Genomic DNA, 16,607 nt, shown 5'->3' with positions numbered 1-16,607 from the left:
GGGTGCTCTATGCCGGTGGTGTGGGTATAGGTGCATGAGCTCTGTACCCCTACAGTACCCAGGTCCATTCCTGGGCACTGTAAGTGCAGTGCTGCCATTAAGAGTATATGGTGCTGGGAGGTCGTCATCACGAACTCCACAGCACCATGATGGCTGCACTGAAGACTGAGAAGTTTGGTATCAAACTTCTGAGCACATAAAACCCGCACTGATGCCAGTGTGGGATTTAATGTAAGATGCACGACAGAGGTCAACTTAGAGTTGCCCCCTGAAACCTAACGTACAATCCACGTCCTGTCTGAGGGGCTGCCTAGGCTGCCACACAGCAGACATGTTGCTGGACCCCTGGGTAGAGAGCCATCTGCTCTCCTGGGCCTGCAACAATGCACATCCTGGGCGAGGTGCTAGGTCTCCTCCCCCAGGATGGGCAGGGGAAGCTTCAAAGGCATTCCGCCTTTTGTGAGCTTCTCCAGGCCACTTGCTGTACTCAGCAACTGGCCCCCACCGGTTCTGACCCCCACTCTGGCGGGAAACCCCAAGGTAGGAAAGGGATGTGCCAGCCTCTGCCAACCCCACCCCTCAGGTGGGGGAGGCGAGATGAAGCACATCTCCGGGCTCTCGCCATCTTGAAGATGGGGAGCCCTGCCCAATCAGGATTAGGCTACTGCCCCCCTCCCACAGGAGAGTAGCAGGATAGGGGGTGTACCCATTGGTCCCTGCCCTTTACCTACCTGTAACGCCCGTAAATGTAGTATTTAGGGCAGAGGTCTTCAAACTTTTGTAGGTTGAGTCCCCCCCCCCCAACTGAATTTTTTGAAATGTCGGGCCCCCCCACCACCTGACAGAAATTTCACCCGTATATCCCTGGCCATATCCGGCAAATAATGTTCAACGCAATAGGAGTTTAGTGAACTGTAAGTTTGTGAGTGGGTGTGGTTAATGACAGAGTCTTATTACACAGCTCAAAACAAAATGTTCCAATATAAAATGTGTGCAAATCTTTTTTACTAGGATGCTTTGTTTTACACATGACAGATTGATAATAACACCAACATTAATGTGACGGGTTTGCCTCTTTTTCACCACAGAGACGGTCAATCTGTGGATGGATTTTGCTACTGCCATCCTCAGCTTGTGCTCCACATCCAGTCTTGAACGGTACTTCGTCTTTAATACCGCAAGTGCTGAGAACCCAATCTCACATAAATACGACGAGCTGAAAGGCAAGAGAGTTATGATAGCAGTTTCTCTCAAAGCTGAATATTCTGCAGACATTTTCAGCCAAAACTCCCTCAGTGAGACTTTGCTGAAATGCATCTGCAGAGTGCGGTCACTTTGGAGATCAATGAGTTCCTCCTGCATACGAATCGGGAGATGGCTTGCCACCTCTGCCAGAAATGGTAGAAAGACCCAGTCATTGACGTGATCGTTGTCCTCAGGAAAATACTTTTGCAAACTGTCCCTGAGAGACGTCAGGTTATTTTTTATTACCTCAACAACACTTGAAAGTCATATTCAGTCTCCGCAAGAGCATCTACTAAACATGGAAACTGCTCAAACAGGCCATCTTCAACTAGTCTTCTCCATAATTCAAGCTTCTTCTTGAATGCAGTTATTTTTTTATTCATGGTAAAAGAAGTCATATCAGCTCCTTGCAGCGACAGATTCAGGGAATTTAATTTCTCAAAAATGTCAGCAAGGTATGCTAGAAGCACAAGCCAGCGGGGATTGCATAGCTGTTCTGCTTTGCAGGGGTCCAAACACAGAAGAAACTGCCGTACTTCATTCCTTAATTCGAAGATGCGAGACAGCACTTTCCCCCTAAACAACCACCGCACTTCTCTATGAAACAGCAAGCCATCATGCTCGGCTCCCATTTCTGCACATATAATTGCAAATAGACGAGCTCTTGTGGGATGGGTCTTTATAAAATTTACTATTTTTATAGCAGAATTCAGCACATCCTCTAGTTCGCTGTCCATGTTTCGAACAGCAAGGGCTTCCCGGTGTATCATACAGTGAGTCCACAGAAGATGTGGAGCCACTTTCAATACATTAGCTTTTAGGCCAGCCCTAGCACCACACATTGAAGGAGCACCATCTGTGCAGATTCCAACACAGTTTTCCCATGTTAAGCCATGGATATTCAGGAAGTCATTGATAATGGCAAACAAATCGGATCCTGTTGCCCGCCCCTCGATTGGCTTGCAAAATAAAAAATCTTCTAATACTAGTGTTTCATGACAGTAACGAACATAAGCAATTAAATGGGCATCCTTTGACACATCAGTTGCTTCATCCAGCTGCAAAGCAAACAAACTTGATTTCAGCCGGGCTATGAGCTGTCCCTGGATATCTTCTGACATGTCAGAAATGCGGCGACAAACTGTTGTGTCTGAAATGGGTATACTTTTGAACTTCTCTGCTGCTTTTTCACCAAGCATTGTCCTAGCTACGTCGAGCAATGCTGGGAGAATCACCTTTTCTCCATCTACAAAGGGCCTTTTGTTTTTGGCAATGTGGTATGCTACTTGGTATGAGGCTTTTAATGCATTTGCAGGAGTATTTGCCACATGTTTCACCGCTTCTTTCTGCTGAGTTATCTCTTGCAACTTCCTGGCAAAAAAATCTCTGTTTTTTCCTGCTAGAGACCCATGTTTCATTTCAAAGTGACGTCTTAATTTGGTTGGCTTCAAGCTGTCGTTAGCTAAGATCATGCCACAAACCACACACTGTGGTCTACTTTCTCCACTAACAGCAATGCAGGTGAAACCAATATCCAAATAGGAGGAATCATATTTCCTTGTTTTTGCAGCTTTTCTCTCTCCGTCACTTTCTGTTTCAGCCTTTCGCTTGAGCACTCTACCATCTTTTGGGAGCAGAAAACGATCCATATCAAATGCTTGCTTAACCTAAGATACAAAATGTGAAGCTGCATGTTAATGAATAGTACATGGCTGCAATTTTACAGCTGCATGAGGTACAGGAGGTTTTTAACTTTGTAGTTAAAAAAAAAATCTTTAAAAAAAATCTTCTTATGGTTTAAATAAAATAAATTTGGATAAAGGAATCATTCTGTGATAGGTGGATAAAAAGTAATGTATAACCATAAAAGTCCAGGGGTATGAAGCTACAAGAAAACGACAAACTAAACAAACCAACACAGGTAGACAGTGGAACTCAAAGAACCTGAATAGAAATATACTAAGGCCAAGTAAAGAAGTCCTCAAAAAGAGGACATAATCTCATCACCCACCGAGGTGGCATGCTTCATCATATGGGATCTCCTCTCAACCAAACCTAGTTTGGCTGAGGAGCTACTACTCCCAATGTACAACTAAGGGAGGAGCTCGCGGATGTTTTAATCTACGCTGATGGAAAGGGATCTCCTAAAGATCGATGAGGCTAGCCTAAGTCAGGTGAAGACCTAAAGTGCAGTGTAGAAATAAGTGATTTAAAATTGACTACAGGAACATCAAAAGTTTTTTAATGAGGGATATCCCTGTGTCAATATTAAAAGCAGAGTAGTGGCGCAGCCTGGCCAATTCACCAAACGCGCTTACAATGAACCAAAAAACGGTCTACATGTTTCAGCCTAAAATGATCAACAAATTACAATCAAGGCTTTCATCAGGACCACAACGACAAGCAACTGCAAAAGAGTGTATAGGACACTCACGTGACTTTGTGTATAAAAAATAATAGAACGATACAACCTCGTACCGCAGGATCAATATCAAACGTTTTTGGAATCCTACCGGTCAAGGGGGTAAGTCCCTGTGTCAATAAAATGAAGAACATACATGAATAATAATTAGTGACTCGGCAATGAGATTCAGACAGATTCAGGCCCACATCTACTCAGCCAATCGGACTGCTACATGTCAGTCTTACCCGTAATTAAATCGGGACTGCGCCTGCCGCTCCTGGTAGCAACCCAGGGCGTGAGGCAACGCTCTGTAAAGAAGAAAATAAAAACAGCGTATAGTACATTGTACAGACAGCAACCGGAAAGTGACCAGACACTAGGATCGTCACTATTTATACCAAACAAAATGCAGGATAAACCTCTCCCCAACCTGGGAGAGAACTGTGCGGAGGAGAGATTACAGAGCGTTGCCTTGAGTGAGAATATGGTTGAGCACTTTATCGAAAATCCAAGCTCATGGTAAGCGTATCAGGAAATATATCGGTTATGATATTTACACACTTACAAAATCAAATTACAAGCAATAACATGCTCACATTTTAAAACAAGCCTCAAACACTTCTCCATAGAATTCCGCCACTTCTCCTCAAGATTGCCGAATTTCTCTGCCATGTCGGCCGCCTCCTGCCTGACTGAACAAATTCCTGGGTCCAGTATAAACCAGTGCAGCCAATCAGCAGGACGAATGCTCAGACTCTGCCCTTGATGGGAACATGATCGCACACCACAACATACTAATTCAAGGCTGTGGTGAGCGTAAGGGGGAATCACAGACAGTGTGCTGTGGCTTCCGTGAGCTAGAGGAAAGCGCCTCTGACAGGCATAGTCCCAGCACTGACAAGTACAATATATATTTCATACATGCCAACATTTCAGAAGAGCAAAGTGGGAGATTATTTAAAAAAAACAAAACGGGAGAATGGGGTCTTGAATCGGGTTACTGTCATGTGTGGGCTTTGAAAGTGTGCTGCTGCAGGTGCGGACATTTGAAACGCAAATGCACGTTTTTTTCTTACCTTTCAGAAGCATGGAGCGCAATGGCAAAGAGAGGGTGATGCAAGTGTTGTGCACTGGCCTGGCAGGTTGCTGGCAGTGCATACACCCCCCCTCCTCCCTCGTGTGTGGCAGCCCGGGCTGAGCACACACACAGCCGCCCCGAGTACTTCACAGGTCTTTAAAAGACCATTCGCTTGTTAATGGGGCTTTGTTGGTTTTTCATCCCTCCTAGAGCCCCTGCATCGCCACTCTGACTATTGCTGGAAGAATTAGCACGTTACACATTACCAAGCCCCGTCAGCTGAAACCCGAGGAATCGGGTTTTTGCTTGCAGGAATCGGGAGCCGGGAGACTAGCCTTGAAATCGGTAGTCTCCCGCCTGAATGTGGAGGGTTGGCATGTCTGATATTTTATCACCACTGGTATTTTAAACATCGTTCGTCGTTGGTTGTCTGTCAAAGTAAAAAATAATACATTGATGTACATATCATGAGCTCAGGTAAAAGAGAGAGGCTCGAGGCACGTTCGGCAATATAAAAAACGTATCATTTAAAAACTATTACAAATCTTACACGCACCAAAAACCCGGGACGAAGGAGCAGGACAATTCGACGTAAAAATATCAGAAATTTCGTGACATTGGAGACGGATGGCTCTGCCTGAGAGTGAGTAGGTTTGGGAGAGAGACTCGTCAGCAGCAATGACAGCAACAAAGACGAAACCATTCTGAGGAATTGCATCCTTCTGGAACAAGCATTTGCAATGCAATAGGTCTCGCATTTCGCGAGTTTGAGCTATTGGCATTGTAAATGACAATTCCTTTTATTTATGTTTTGGTTTTTAAAACATAAATAAAAGACATTGTCATTTACAATGCCAATGGCTTAAACTCTCGTAAATGCGAGACCAATTGCATTGCAAATGCTTGTGTTCAAAGCTCCGCAAAGCTACCAAATGGGCCAAATGCGCTGGCGGCTTGTCGCCCCATGGAGCCAAGAGTGCTGCGAGAGTTTATTGCAACTACACAGAAGGTTGTCACGATCAGAGATAAGGTGTGTGTAAGAGGGGGCATAGCTAAGGGGTGTTCACATGAGCTACTGAGGTCCCCTGCACGGTTTATAGTTTTGTACTCCTGGTTAGGTTTCTACAGTATGCTCAGGTGAGAAGTGAGCGCATTGTATGTGCACAGTCTGTTGTAGCTGCACTTCAAGACGGAAGGGGCCACTGTCCACACCAAGCCCAAGAAACACAAGGACCGACCCGAGTATGTCTGCTCATAGCGCATAGAGGCGAGTTGTTCAGCCCCAAGCGCTAGAGAAGTAAAGCCACTCTTTTGCCATGCTTTCTTTATAGTTTGATTTTTTTTCCTCTGGAAGCCCAAAACTATTCTTCAATAAAAACAAACGAAAACGACTGGGAATCATTGCCTTTACTGCCCACTCCCGCCGTATTATTTGTTGCAACGCAATAACTCTTCATGTGTGCACCGTAAGAAGGACAAGAGCTGGGACAGATTCGTCATTTGAGGGGCAGTTTGGTGCTTCTGAAGGGCCGGTAATATTGAGACAGGGTCGTTAGGAAACAGTGTGTTTCTGAAGGGCTGAGACAGAGTCGGTCACTCGTGAGACAGGTACGTGCTTCAAAATAAGCCGGTAATATTGGGCAGAGTCAGTGACTTGGGCAAGAGTTTGTTTCTAAAGAGCCGGTGGGGCTGGGACAGAGTCGGTCTCTCATGATACAGTTTGAGGCTTCTGAAGGAGCCGGTAATATTGGGGCAGAGTCAGTGACATGGGCAGATAAGGCTGGGACAGAGTCAGTCACTTGTGGGACAGCCTGATGCTTCTGGAGAACTCAACGGGGTGAAGCAGCCGGTCTCAGAGGACGTATGTTGACATCTTTGCTCGCATAGTCAAGCGTCTGTCAGATGTCATTGGTGGACTAGTGCAAGATAGGCTCGGTTGGGGGGAGAAAGTCACACCTCAGCACATTAACAGCGCCATTTGATTTAATGCTCATAGGGAAGGCAGTAGGCGCAAAGACATGAGAAGTACACTAGGGACATAGGGGTGTAAGGAAGAACGAAAACATTACATTTCTATTTAGTAACAACATAAGAATCGTAGTGGAAAAGAGAGTCTGTCAGTGAAATCCCACACCACCCCTCCCGCGCACCCAAACACACGAGCACTATCTGTAGGTCGTTTATTGCTGTCGGTCTGCTAAGGGCAGAGGGGCCGATGCGGGCAAGCTTAATCAGAAGGCCCCGTGGACCAATATATCCCAGTTTCACTGCCAGCCCCTCTGCTGAGATCACCAGAGAACTGCCTGAGATCACCGGCGAGCGCTGGGATTACGGGAGAGCGCTGAGATCACCGCCAGACCCGAGAGACACTGCAGCTTCGCTGCCAGAGAGCCTTTTCAATAAACCCGCCCCTTCCAGGAAAGGGACAGATTATAACAAGCATTGGCCCCGCAGCCGTAAAAATAACGCTGCGCGGCCGCAAAATAAAATAAATAAGTGTTAGCATGGAAGTGGGATAAGGGAGGGGGTGGCAAATGGTGTGCACTTTCGCGGCCGCTTTGATGTTCTCAGTGGCCGCGCGGCTCACTGAGAACATCAAAGCGGCCGCGAAATGATCACGCAGGCTGCCAAATGGTGCGCGCGCCCAGCGCACATGCACTGTAGTTGGCGGCCTGAAAGCACTGGTTTGCACTTCCAAATCCCCCTCTTACAAAAGCTCTCGCGAGAGCAGCGCTAAAGCGCTGGCTCAGGCGAGACCTAAAAACGCCGCATTGCCCAAGTCCTCAAACTTTTAATTGACCAACTCTAGGCATCATGTGAGCGAGGGTTGTTAGGATGTGATCCCGCTGTCTACCAGCCTGTCTGGGATTTACACATTCGTTTTGTGCCGGCCCATAATGAGGAAAGCATGAAAATGTGAATGATTTCCAGGCTCCTATGATTAGTCTAAGCTCTGTCCCAATCATTACCCGACATATAATAATAATTCTAAGATGTTTTTCATACAGTGCTAAATACCGCACTTCTGCCATGTCTAAGCGCTGTAAATAACATATTTCATATTTAACCTATTTATCCAACTCGTAAGGTTGGAACTCTTAGTCTGCCTTGCAGGGCTCAGGGCGGGGGGAAGTGTTAAGGAACATAGCGAACTGTGCGCCTCAATAGTAGCCATTGAGGTGATTTATATACAACTGAAAAAATAAAGCGCTGTGCGCGAGGATGCTTTTAGGCGGCCAATGTGTTCAAGACCTCCGTTACGGCCGAATATCAGCCAAACATTCCCCCCCACCCTTCCAGAAAGCCCTCTTACCAGATTTCTGCAGTCCTTCACAGCAAAACGACGGGAAAACGTAGGAAAGCCTTCACAGGAAACCAGGGTGAAAAGGCAACAAACGTGAAATGCAGGAGCTTTACGCCCGCAAATTTCGCGGCACTTCCTGGAATCTCAGTTGCTGCCCCCCTCATTGGTGGAACGTCACTGGTGTCGTTCCTGCGTGCTGATTGGAGAAAACGGGAGCAGCAGCCAATCAAAAATTCTTTTTCGAAATGGGTGATAACTTGCGAGGTGGGACGCGGAAAAACAAGACAACAAAGGTAAGATTTTCGGGTGGAGTGCGCGCCCCCCCTGGGATGGTGGCGCGCCCCACAGATTGAAGAACACTGATTTAGGGGCACCCTGAACCTTCCTTCCTCAGATCCCAATTCCAAAACAAGCAATAAGAACAAGAAGAAAGAAGACCTGCCGTGCAGCTGCTAACAAGAGGAAGACACCAACTGATTTGGCCCCAGCCCTACAGGCCTGTCGACCCTCAAACCTACTCCTGCTAAAACCCGGCGTCTCCAGTGGTCAGCAACCTCAAAAACACTGGAGGACCTGACTGCCTTGTGACTCTTAAAGACTGGGACTCCCACGAGCAGTGGTACTGCTCAAAGCAAGTAACAAGCCCCTGGTGCCAACCAGGAACTGTGACTCCTGCACACTCTGCACCAGCCAAGCCTGGCCTGTGTCAGAGTGGACAAAGACCAAGAGGACGTCCCCCCGGCGACTGTGACCCCGAATCCAGCACCCAAGGACCCACCTCGACGCTCCTGACGACGCCCGCAGCCTCAGAACCAGGGACCCCTCCAACCGCGACCAGCTGATGTTAAGATTTCCCGACTCAAAAAGACACCCCTGCACCCGGCACCCTGCGGCCCCCTGTGCCCAGCTCCTGGGTGCCTACCTAACCTACAGCTTCCCAACTTACCCCTCGAAGTGGTGGTGGCACCTGAAGAATCTTCGTCCCCGAGCTTGCAGCCTTTGTTCATCACTGAGCTTCTCCATTGAAATCCATTGAGCGCCCGACAGCTCAAAAGCACCCTGCACCTAGCCGCCCGAGTGCCCCTGGGAGTGCAACCTCTGTCCTATTTTACTTCCCCACTAGCCCTGAGCAAGTGATCAGGAGCCCAGCTCCCACAGCCGCGTGGGCCTGCCTGCTAGCAGCCACCAACCAAAGGACCCCTGCCCGCCATAGGCTAACATTGGGCCTAACTCTCTCTGCACCCGGCTGCCCCAGTGCCGCTGAGGGTGTAACAACTGTACCTACCTGACCCTGGGAGACCCCTGAGTCTATGCCCAGAACCTTAACTCTGCCAGTCGAGTACTTACCCAAAAGCCAATAACTCACTTTTCTTCCATAGGGTAACATTGACTGGCTTCACTTGAAATTTCTTCTAAGTGTCGAGTTTTGAAACTTTAAGATATTCACTAAAAATCAGCCGATCAACGAAAACGAAATTTCTCGCCTGTTATCAGGAGAGAGCCCAGTGCTGGATCTTGGTGCCCAGCACTGAAACTGAAAAGTAATTACAACCGTACTTACCTATAACTTGATTTTCCTCCATAGGAGAACATTGCCTGGGTTTTGCCAGAAATTCTTCTGTGTCGATTTTTGAAACTTACAAATATTCCTTAAAAATCGCCTGTGTAACAAAAACGATTTATTTCAACTGTTTACAGGAAATGCACCAGGGTTGAATCCAGGATCCAACCCTGAGTAAGAAAATCATTCGTAACTGAAATTGCATTTACTTAAAAAGTCCCATTGAGCTCAATGTTATAATTGTGTTTGAATTGTGTTGCCTATTGCAACAACTGTAACTATTGCATTCAAAAGTCTATTGCCTATTGAAAAGTATTTAACTAAAGCATCTCATTCTGAGAAAGTATATTTTGATACCTATTGTTGCTTCTAAAATAAAACACTATGAGCCAGATTCACAGAACTAACTTAAGACAAAATCCTAAACTTACTACCATTTTGGTATTCACAGAAGACACTTACTCATTTCGGTATTCACAGAAGTTAGGACTCCTAACTTCACTACTCCTAAACTGAGAAAAATCCTAACTTTAAGACTTTCGGTATTCACAGAAGGCATTTAGGAGTCCTAAAGTTAGGACTCCTAACTTCTGTGAATACCGAAATGAGTAAGTGCCTTCTGTGAATACCAAAATGGTAGTAAGTTTAGGATTTTGTCTTAAGTTAGTTCTGTGAATCGGGCCCTATATATTTTTATATACAAACCATTGGCCTAGAGTTCAGTTCTTGAGTGTGTGAGACCATTTGCTGACTGAGTGTGTACAACAAATGCTTTACACTGCCCTCTGATACTGCCTTACTGCTCGACCAAGCTACCACTTTAGAGAGTAAGGTTATGTCTAACTTTAGCCTCTGCCAAACCTCTGGGGACTGTGGACTCTGTGCGCACTCTACCGATTTGGGAACAGTATATACAGAGCCACTTTCTTACACCGCCTGGTTCACCACCGCTCTCCAAGAAGCCAGACGCACCTGCAGACGCCTGGAGAGGAACTGGAGAAACACCAAGACAACCGAAAACCACACCACCTACAAGGACGCCATGACGTACTACCACAACCAGATCAGAGCCACCAAGAGGAACTTCATCCACAACAAAATCCTGGCCAACTCTAAGGAACGTTTCAGTGTCATTCAAGAATTCACCGACCCATGCAGCGAAGCCAAAGACATCACCCCATCCCAAGACCTCTGCGACAAGCTTGGAACCCATTTCCACCTCAAGATCAAAAACCTCTACGACAACTTCATCGACCATCCGCCAGGCGCCACAGACGGCGGGCGCCCCACCCCCCAGAAACACCAGGCAGCCCACCATCTCCAACTGGACACCGATCACGGCCGTAGACACCGCCTCGGCCATGAAAAGCATCCACTCGAGGGCCCCCACCGACCCCTGCCCCCTCACATATACCACAGAGCCCCGGCTGCCATCGCACCCGAACTACAACACACCATCAACACCACCTTCAAAACGGGCACCTTCCCAGACGACTGGAAGCGCACAGAAGTCAGACCTCTGCTCAAGAAGCCCACAGCTGACCTCATCAACCTCAAGAACTATCGGCTCATCTCGCTCCACCCTTCGCAGCCAAAGTTGCAGAGAAAACAGTCAACAGGAAACTGACACGATTCATTGAAGAGAATGCCATCTTGGAACCCATCCCAATCCGGATTCCGAAGTAACCACCGCACAGAGACCGCCCTATTCGCCGCCACAGACAACATCCGCACCCTCCTGGACTAAGGCCACTCCGCAGCCCTCATCTTACTCGACCTATCAGCGGCCTTCGACACCGTCTCCCACTGCCCACTAGTCGCCAGACTACATGACGCAGGCATACAAGGAACAGTCCTGGACTGGATCCGATCATTCCTCACCGGAAGAAGCCAAAGGATCAGACTCCCACCTTCCTCTCCGACCCCACGAAAATCACCTGCAGAGTCCCACAGGGTTCATCCCTGAGTCCCACCCTCTTCAACATCTACATTGCGGCCCTCGCAGCCATCGTCCGATAACACGGCCTCAACATCGTATCCTACGCCGACGACACCCAGCTCATCCTCTCCCTCACCAAAGACTCCTCCACTGCCAAACTCATCTTCCAGAAAGCAATGCTAGACGTCGAAGTCTGGATGACCAACAGCTGCCTGAAGCTCAATGCCGAGAAGACAGAAGTCCTCGTCCTCGGTACCACCCCTTCTGCATGGGACTGCACCTGGTGGCCAACCGCCCTCGGAAGCCCACCCACCCCCTCAGACCACGCCAAGAATCTCGGCATCGTAATCGACTCATCACTCCCCATGAACCGACAGGTCAACGCCGTCACCTCCAGCTGCTTAAACACCCTCCGCAAGACCTTCAAGTGGATCCCCCCTGAGTCAAGGAAGACAGTCACCCATGCACTCATCACTAGCAGACTGGACTATGGAAACGCACTCTACGCCGGCATCAACAAGTCCCTACTCTGCAAACTCCAGACAATACAGAACAGCGCCAGCAGACTCCTCCTCAGCATCCCCCGACATGAACACATCAGTCAACACCTACAAAGTCTCCACTGGCTTCCCGTGGAGAAAAGAGTCACTTTCAAAATCCTCACTCACGCCTACAAATGCCTACACAACAATGGACCCAAGTACCTCAACAACAGAATCAACTTCCACGTACCCAAAAGAAACCTCCGATCTTCCAACCTCGCACTGGCCGAAACCCCGCGCATCCACAGAGCCAGAGCAGGCGGAAGATTCTTCTCTCACATTGCAGCCAAGACCTGGAACGAGGTACCAGCAGATATCAGACGCGCCCCCTCCCTGATCACCTTCGGGAAGACCCTCAAGACCTGTCTTGCCAGCTAAACAGATCTGCTGACCCGCCCTCAGTGTCTTGAGACCCTCACGGGTGAGTAGCACGCTTACAATTCCGATTGATTGATTGATTGACAGAACGTGTATTTTCACATTTCAATCCATCAAAATCATGGCAAATACCTGAGATTTGAAGTGGCCAGCTGCCGATATAAGCATAAAGTCCTCTTTAGACTCAAGTTAACCCCATGGATGTGTATGTTTCAAATACAGCAGCTGCTCATTTGAGTCACCAGCGTCACCACATTGTCCAAAATATAGATGATTGGCTAGTCAAAGGATGACCCCTTCCCCCAATGCCACAGAAATCATTGACCAGAGACTGCTTGCAGCTCTCCCACAAATTAGGACTTACTCCAGTCAGCTTGTGCTTCATGCATGGGGGTGGATGAAGCACAACTTTACTGCATTTCCTGTGGTGGACATAGAACTGCTATCCCAACTTGGGACTGTCTTTTCTCCTAGGGAACTCCGAATTTGTTATGACTACAGGTGCCTGCTTGGAGGGCTGGAAGGCACACTAGTTTGTGATCAATGTTGCGCAAATGCTTGTACTATACCAGCGGGCATGACATTCCTGGATTTTGGGGGAGTGCATTTTCAATCAGGTGGTCGGGATCATATGCGTACGCTTTTCGATCCTTTCCAATGATCCCAAGGGTCTTAACATAGATGAAGAGAACAGTGTTGCCTGGTTCTTATAGCCCCATGGTGGCCCCGACAGTCTTGATTCACAGAGCTACTTCTCTCATAGCGACCCAGAATTCCATTGAAACTATCAACGGATCTAACCCGATGGAGCCTCCAGATCCTACATCCGCATCTGAGCTCTGAGCCTGATTTCTTGGTCCTGAATTCAATGAATTCTACATTTGAGATATTTCAGAGGACTGCAAAGAGATCCTATCTAATGTCGAGGCAGCTTCAAGAAACAAAACCTTTGTAGCTTAGCGGAAGCGATTCTATTCTTGGTGTCCCAACCACATTTTGCACCCAAAACCATCTATTTTATTTCAACATCTCTATATTATTTCCTTTAGAAGCACATGGTGTAGAGTGTTCTCTGTCTTACAATTCTTCGGAGTATGTTTTACAAGACGTATCTTGACATTATACTAGGATCATACAGAGCTGCCAACATGTATAAGCAAGTAAGTTGAGGCGTCTTCAACAAAAAATAATCCTATGTAGCTAAATGGGAGCGATTCTGTTCTTGGTGTGCCGACCACAATGTGTACCAAATGTCATCTATTTTCTTAAATAGCTCTGTATTATTTACTGTAGTAACACGTAGTGTATAGTGTCATCTGTCGTCCAATTCTCTGGAGCATATTTTACAAGACGTATCTCAACATATTGCTAGGATCAGACAGAGCTGCCAACGTGTATAAATCTAAATCTGGTATTTGTAAAGTGCAAACTACTCACCCCTAAGGGCCTCAAGGCGCTGGGAGCCATCGGAGCAATTAAGTAAGCTATTGCCCAGAGTCACATGGTGCTGAGCTGCTGCTGGAGATCGAACCGTGAACCTGTTGTATTCCGCTTTAGGTGTCCGTATTTAGGTTTTCCTGAAACATGTCCTTATATAGGCACAATTTGCATTGCCCGTACATAGGTATAAGATCCCAGTCCTTATTTAGGCATTAGCCATGCTATCCAAATACAGGCATGGTCACCTACATCCATCCACCCCAACATCACAACGAGTTCTTAGAAACCAGACCCTAAAGCTCTTGCACAGGATTAATGATTTCTCCAAGAACTCATTTATTATGCATGAACCGCTATTCCTTAAGGGTTCATTCTTGACGTCTTCCTCTGCCCAACTTTACATCAATGCTAACATTCCAAGGCACCTACCAGGTATAAACATACCTTCCCTTGCCCAAGCAAGTAGGAGGAGACCTCGACTTTAGAGGAGCCCGTGTCCTGGCCTGACGCACTGACAAGAGACGCTGTCATCCCTGCTCACAGAGAATCCAGCTTCCAGTGTTCTGACTCCCTTCGCTGGGTGTTAGAGTTCGAGACCCGGAAAGAGATTCCCACCTCTCTCATTCTCAAGGTATGGAGCTGACTAGAACCTAGAGGGACTCTTGGCATACCAGACTTGACATACCAGACTATAGCATACCATACTGTAGCCTACCATACTATGGAATACATCAACTACTTCTTACCTTGTACTACACTTAGGGTAGGTACACTGGGGTAGAATTAGTTAGAGAAGCATCTTATGAGTACTCGCATTTTTAGCTTATGTTATTTATGTATATGAGTATATATTCTTTCTACTGCTTACGCTGTACATAATATATCTCGCATACTGTCTTATGATTGTAACAGCTCATATCTCTTACACGAGAAACAAGACCGTTCAATAAATTCTTTTATTGAAATGCCTGTCTATTCTTTCTGTGTAACTCTGAAGAAACTAAGCAGGCACGATTAACTGAGTGAAACTGTTATCTGTTGTTTCCACGATTCTGAGAGTGTTCCGATTCTAAAGGGAAACAACGTTGTCATGGTTATGCGGTTGCCAGAAACTTCTCCCTTCTTGTCTACAAGGAGTTTCTAGTGGCCTCTGAGTTAGCTGGCACAAAGTAATTAAGTTTAATATACTCGATAGGGGCATACTGACCTCAGTCCTATGCCAAATCTAGGGTATATTATTCCAATGTGCAGAGCCTATTAGGAAAATAGGAACTACAATGCATGGCGCCCAACATTTGGTAAGGTACTAATTTAACGCTAGATGCTGAGTAACTCAGTTGTGCTTTTCTCAGAGACCCTTACTCACATACTCCATAAGACGTCTGGAGTGGGTAGGGTTAAGTATCCACCAAGGATGAATAGGACAAAAATCCTATATATTAGCTGTTTGGTTTGTTCAACGTTGAAGGATACAGTGTTCCAAAATATTGTGCACCTTATCTTTGTTTCCTTGAAACTTGTTCTACATGTTTCGAAAACAATGTCCCTGAACGGGGATACTAACACCGAGAATGGTGCAGCTACGGCTGACCAAGTTGTAACAGCTTTTAATTTATAGGTTTAAATGAAACTGATGAGGGTGTTATAAACATCCCTCCAAACTTAAGGAGAGCCATTACTCTAAAACTTATAAAACACGGCCTAACACCAAGAGGTGGTAGGGCAGTTTTCGTGATAGAGGCACACAAATCCTTTCAGACAGAGGTATTCTATTCATGGACTGTATTCCCAGAATCAAATCCAGTAACAAAAGTATTTTACTTCTTTAAAGAAGGTGAACCACCTGAGGAATATATTCCTGAAGGTGGTTCATCTGACATGAACATCTGACACACCTCATCCTGACATCGAAGAGATGTCAGACGAGGAATTACTTACTCAACTACAAGAGTTAATAAAAATGTACAGACAATTAGTCCAATATGTCATGCGGACTTTCACCGTTCAACCACCAATAACCATTCCAAATCAAACCCCTCAACAAGGGTATACACTAAAAATTACTCCACAGACTTTACACACAGTCATGGGTAAAATGCCCACAAAACGTTAACAAATGCCATTCTGGATAGCTCAAAAAATTACTCAAATCGAAGCAGTATTCCCAAAAACTAGCCCTTATGAGAAACACAGAATCCTAACAATCTGTTTGCCAATGGGGATCACACCACAACTGGAAGACTGCACCACTTGGGGCACAGTCTTTGCTGCCATCTATACTAAAACACATGGTGTTCCGTCAATTGCAGTTATACCAGATGTCCTGAAACAGATTCAAAACGAATATAGGGCAGAACCTGCTCTGATTTTAGGTATGAAATTACTGAAAAACTTCGACAAGGTCTCAACAATAATATTATCTAATATTAAAGGGGAGGCAACATCAGTGGCGATCCACCAACGCTTAAGGGAATTTGATGTAACAGAACATCAACATGAACTACCCAGAATAATAGAAAAATCTTATGCAGAATTAGGCAGAGACAGTTTGGGTGGATAACCTTTGAAGCCAAAACTGTCTGAAGGTCCTGAGAATGACTCTATTAAACAAAATCCTACATCATCTAAAAAGAAGTGGGAAACTAATAAACAAAATCCAAAAGAGACACGTTCTCAATCCCGAGGTAGGTCTCCTCAAAAGGAGCCTTCTGAAAGG

At 46.4% G+C, this 16,607-nt stretch overlaps 1 protein-coding gene across 1 annotated transcript; it reads right to left on the bottom strand.

Moving 5' to 3' along the window:
• Positions 1-1,487: 1,487 nt before the first annotated feature.
• LOC146839373 (zinc finger BED domain-containing protein 5-like) lies at positions 1,488-2,894 on the bottom strand. Its single transcript, XM_085650792.1, has one exon. It carries the CDS (start codon positions 2,892-2,894, stop codon positions 1,488-1,490), a length of 1,407 nt encoding a protein of 468 aa, XP_085506918.1.
• Positions 2,895-16,607: the final 13,713 nt, after the last annotated feature.

Source organism: Triturus cristatus, chromosome 4_1 (assembly GCF_964204655.1).
Source record: "Triturus cristatus chromosome 4_1, aTriCri1.1, whole genome shotgun sequence".
NCBI classification, from domain to species: Eukaryota; Metazoa; Chordata; class Amphibia; order Caudata; family Salamandridae; genus Triturus; species Triturus cristatus.
The sequence above is the reverse complement of the archived record's forward strand: the minus strand, read 5'-3'. Positions and strand labels throughout refer to the sequence as shown.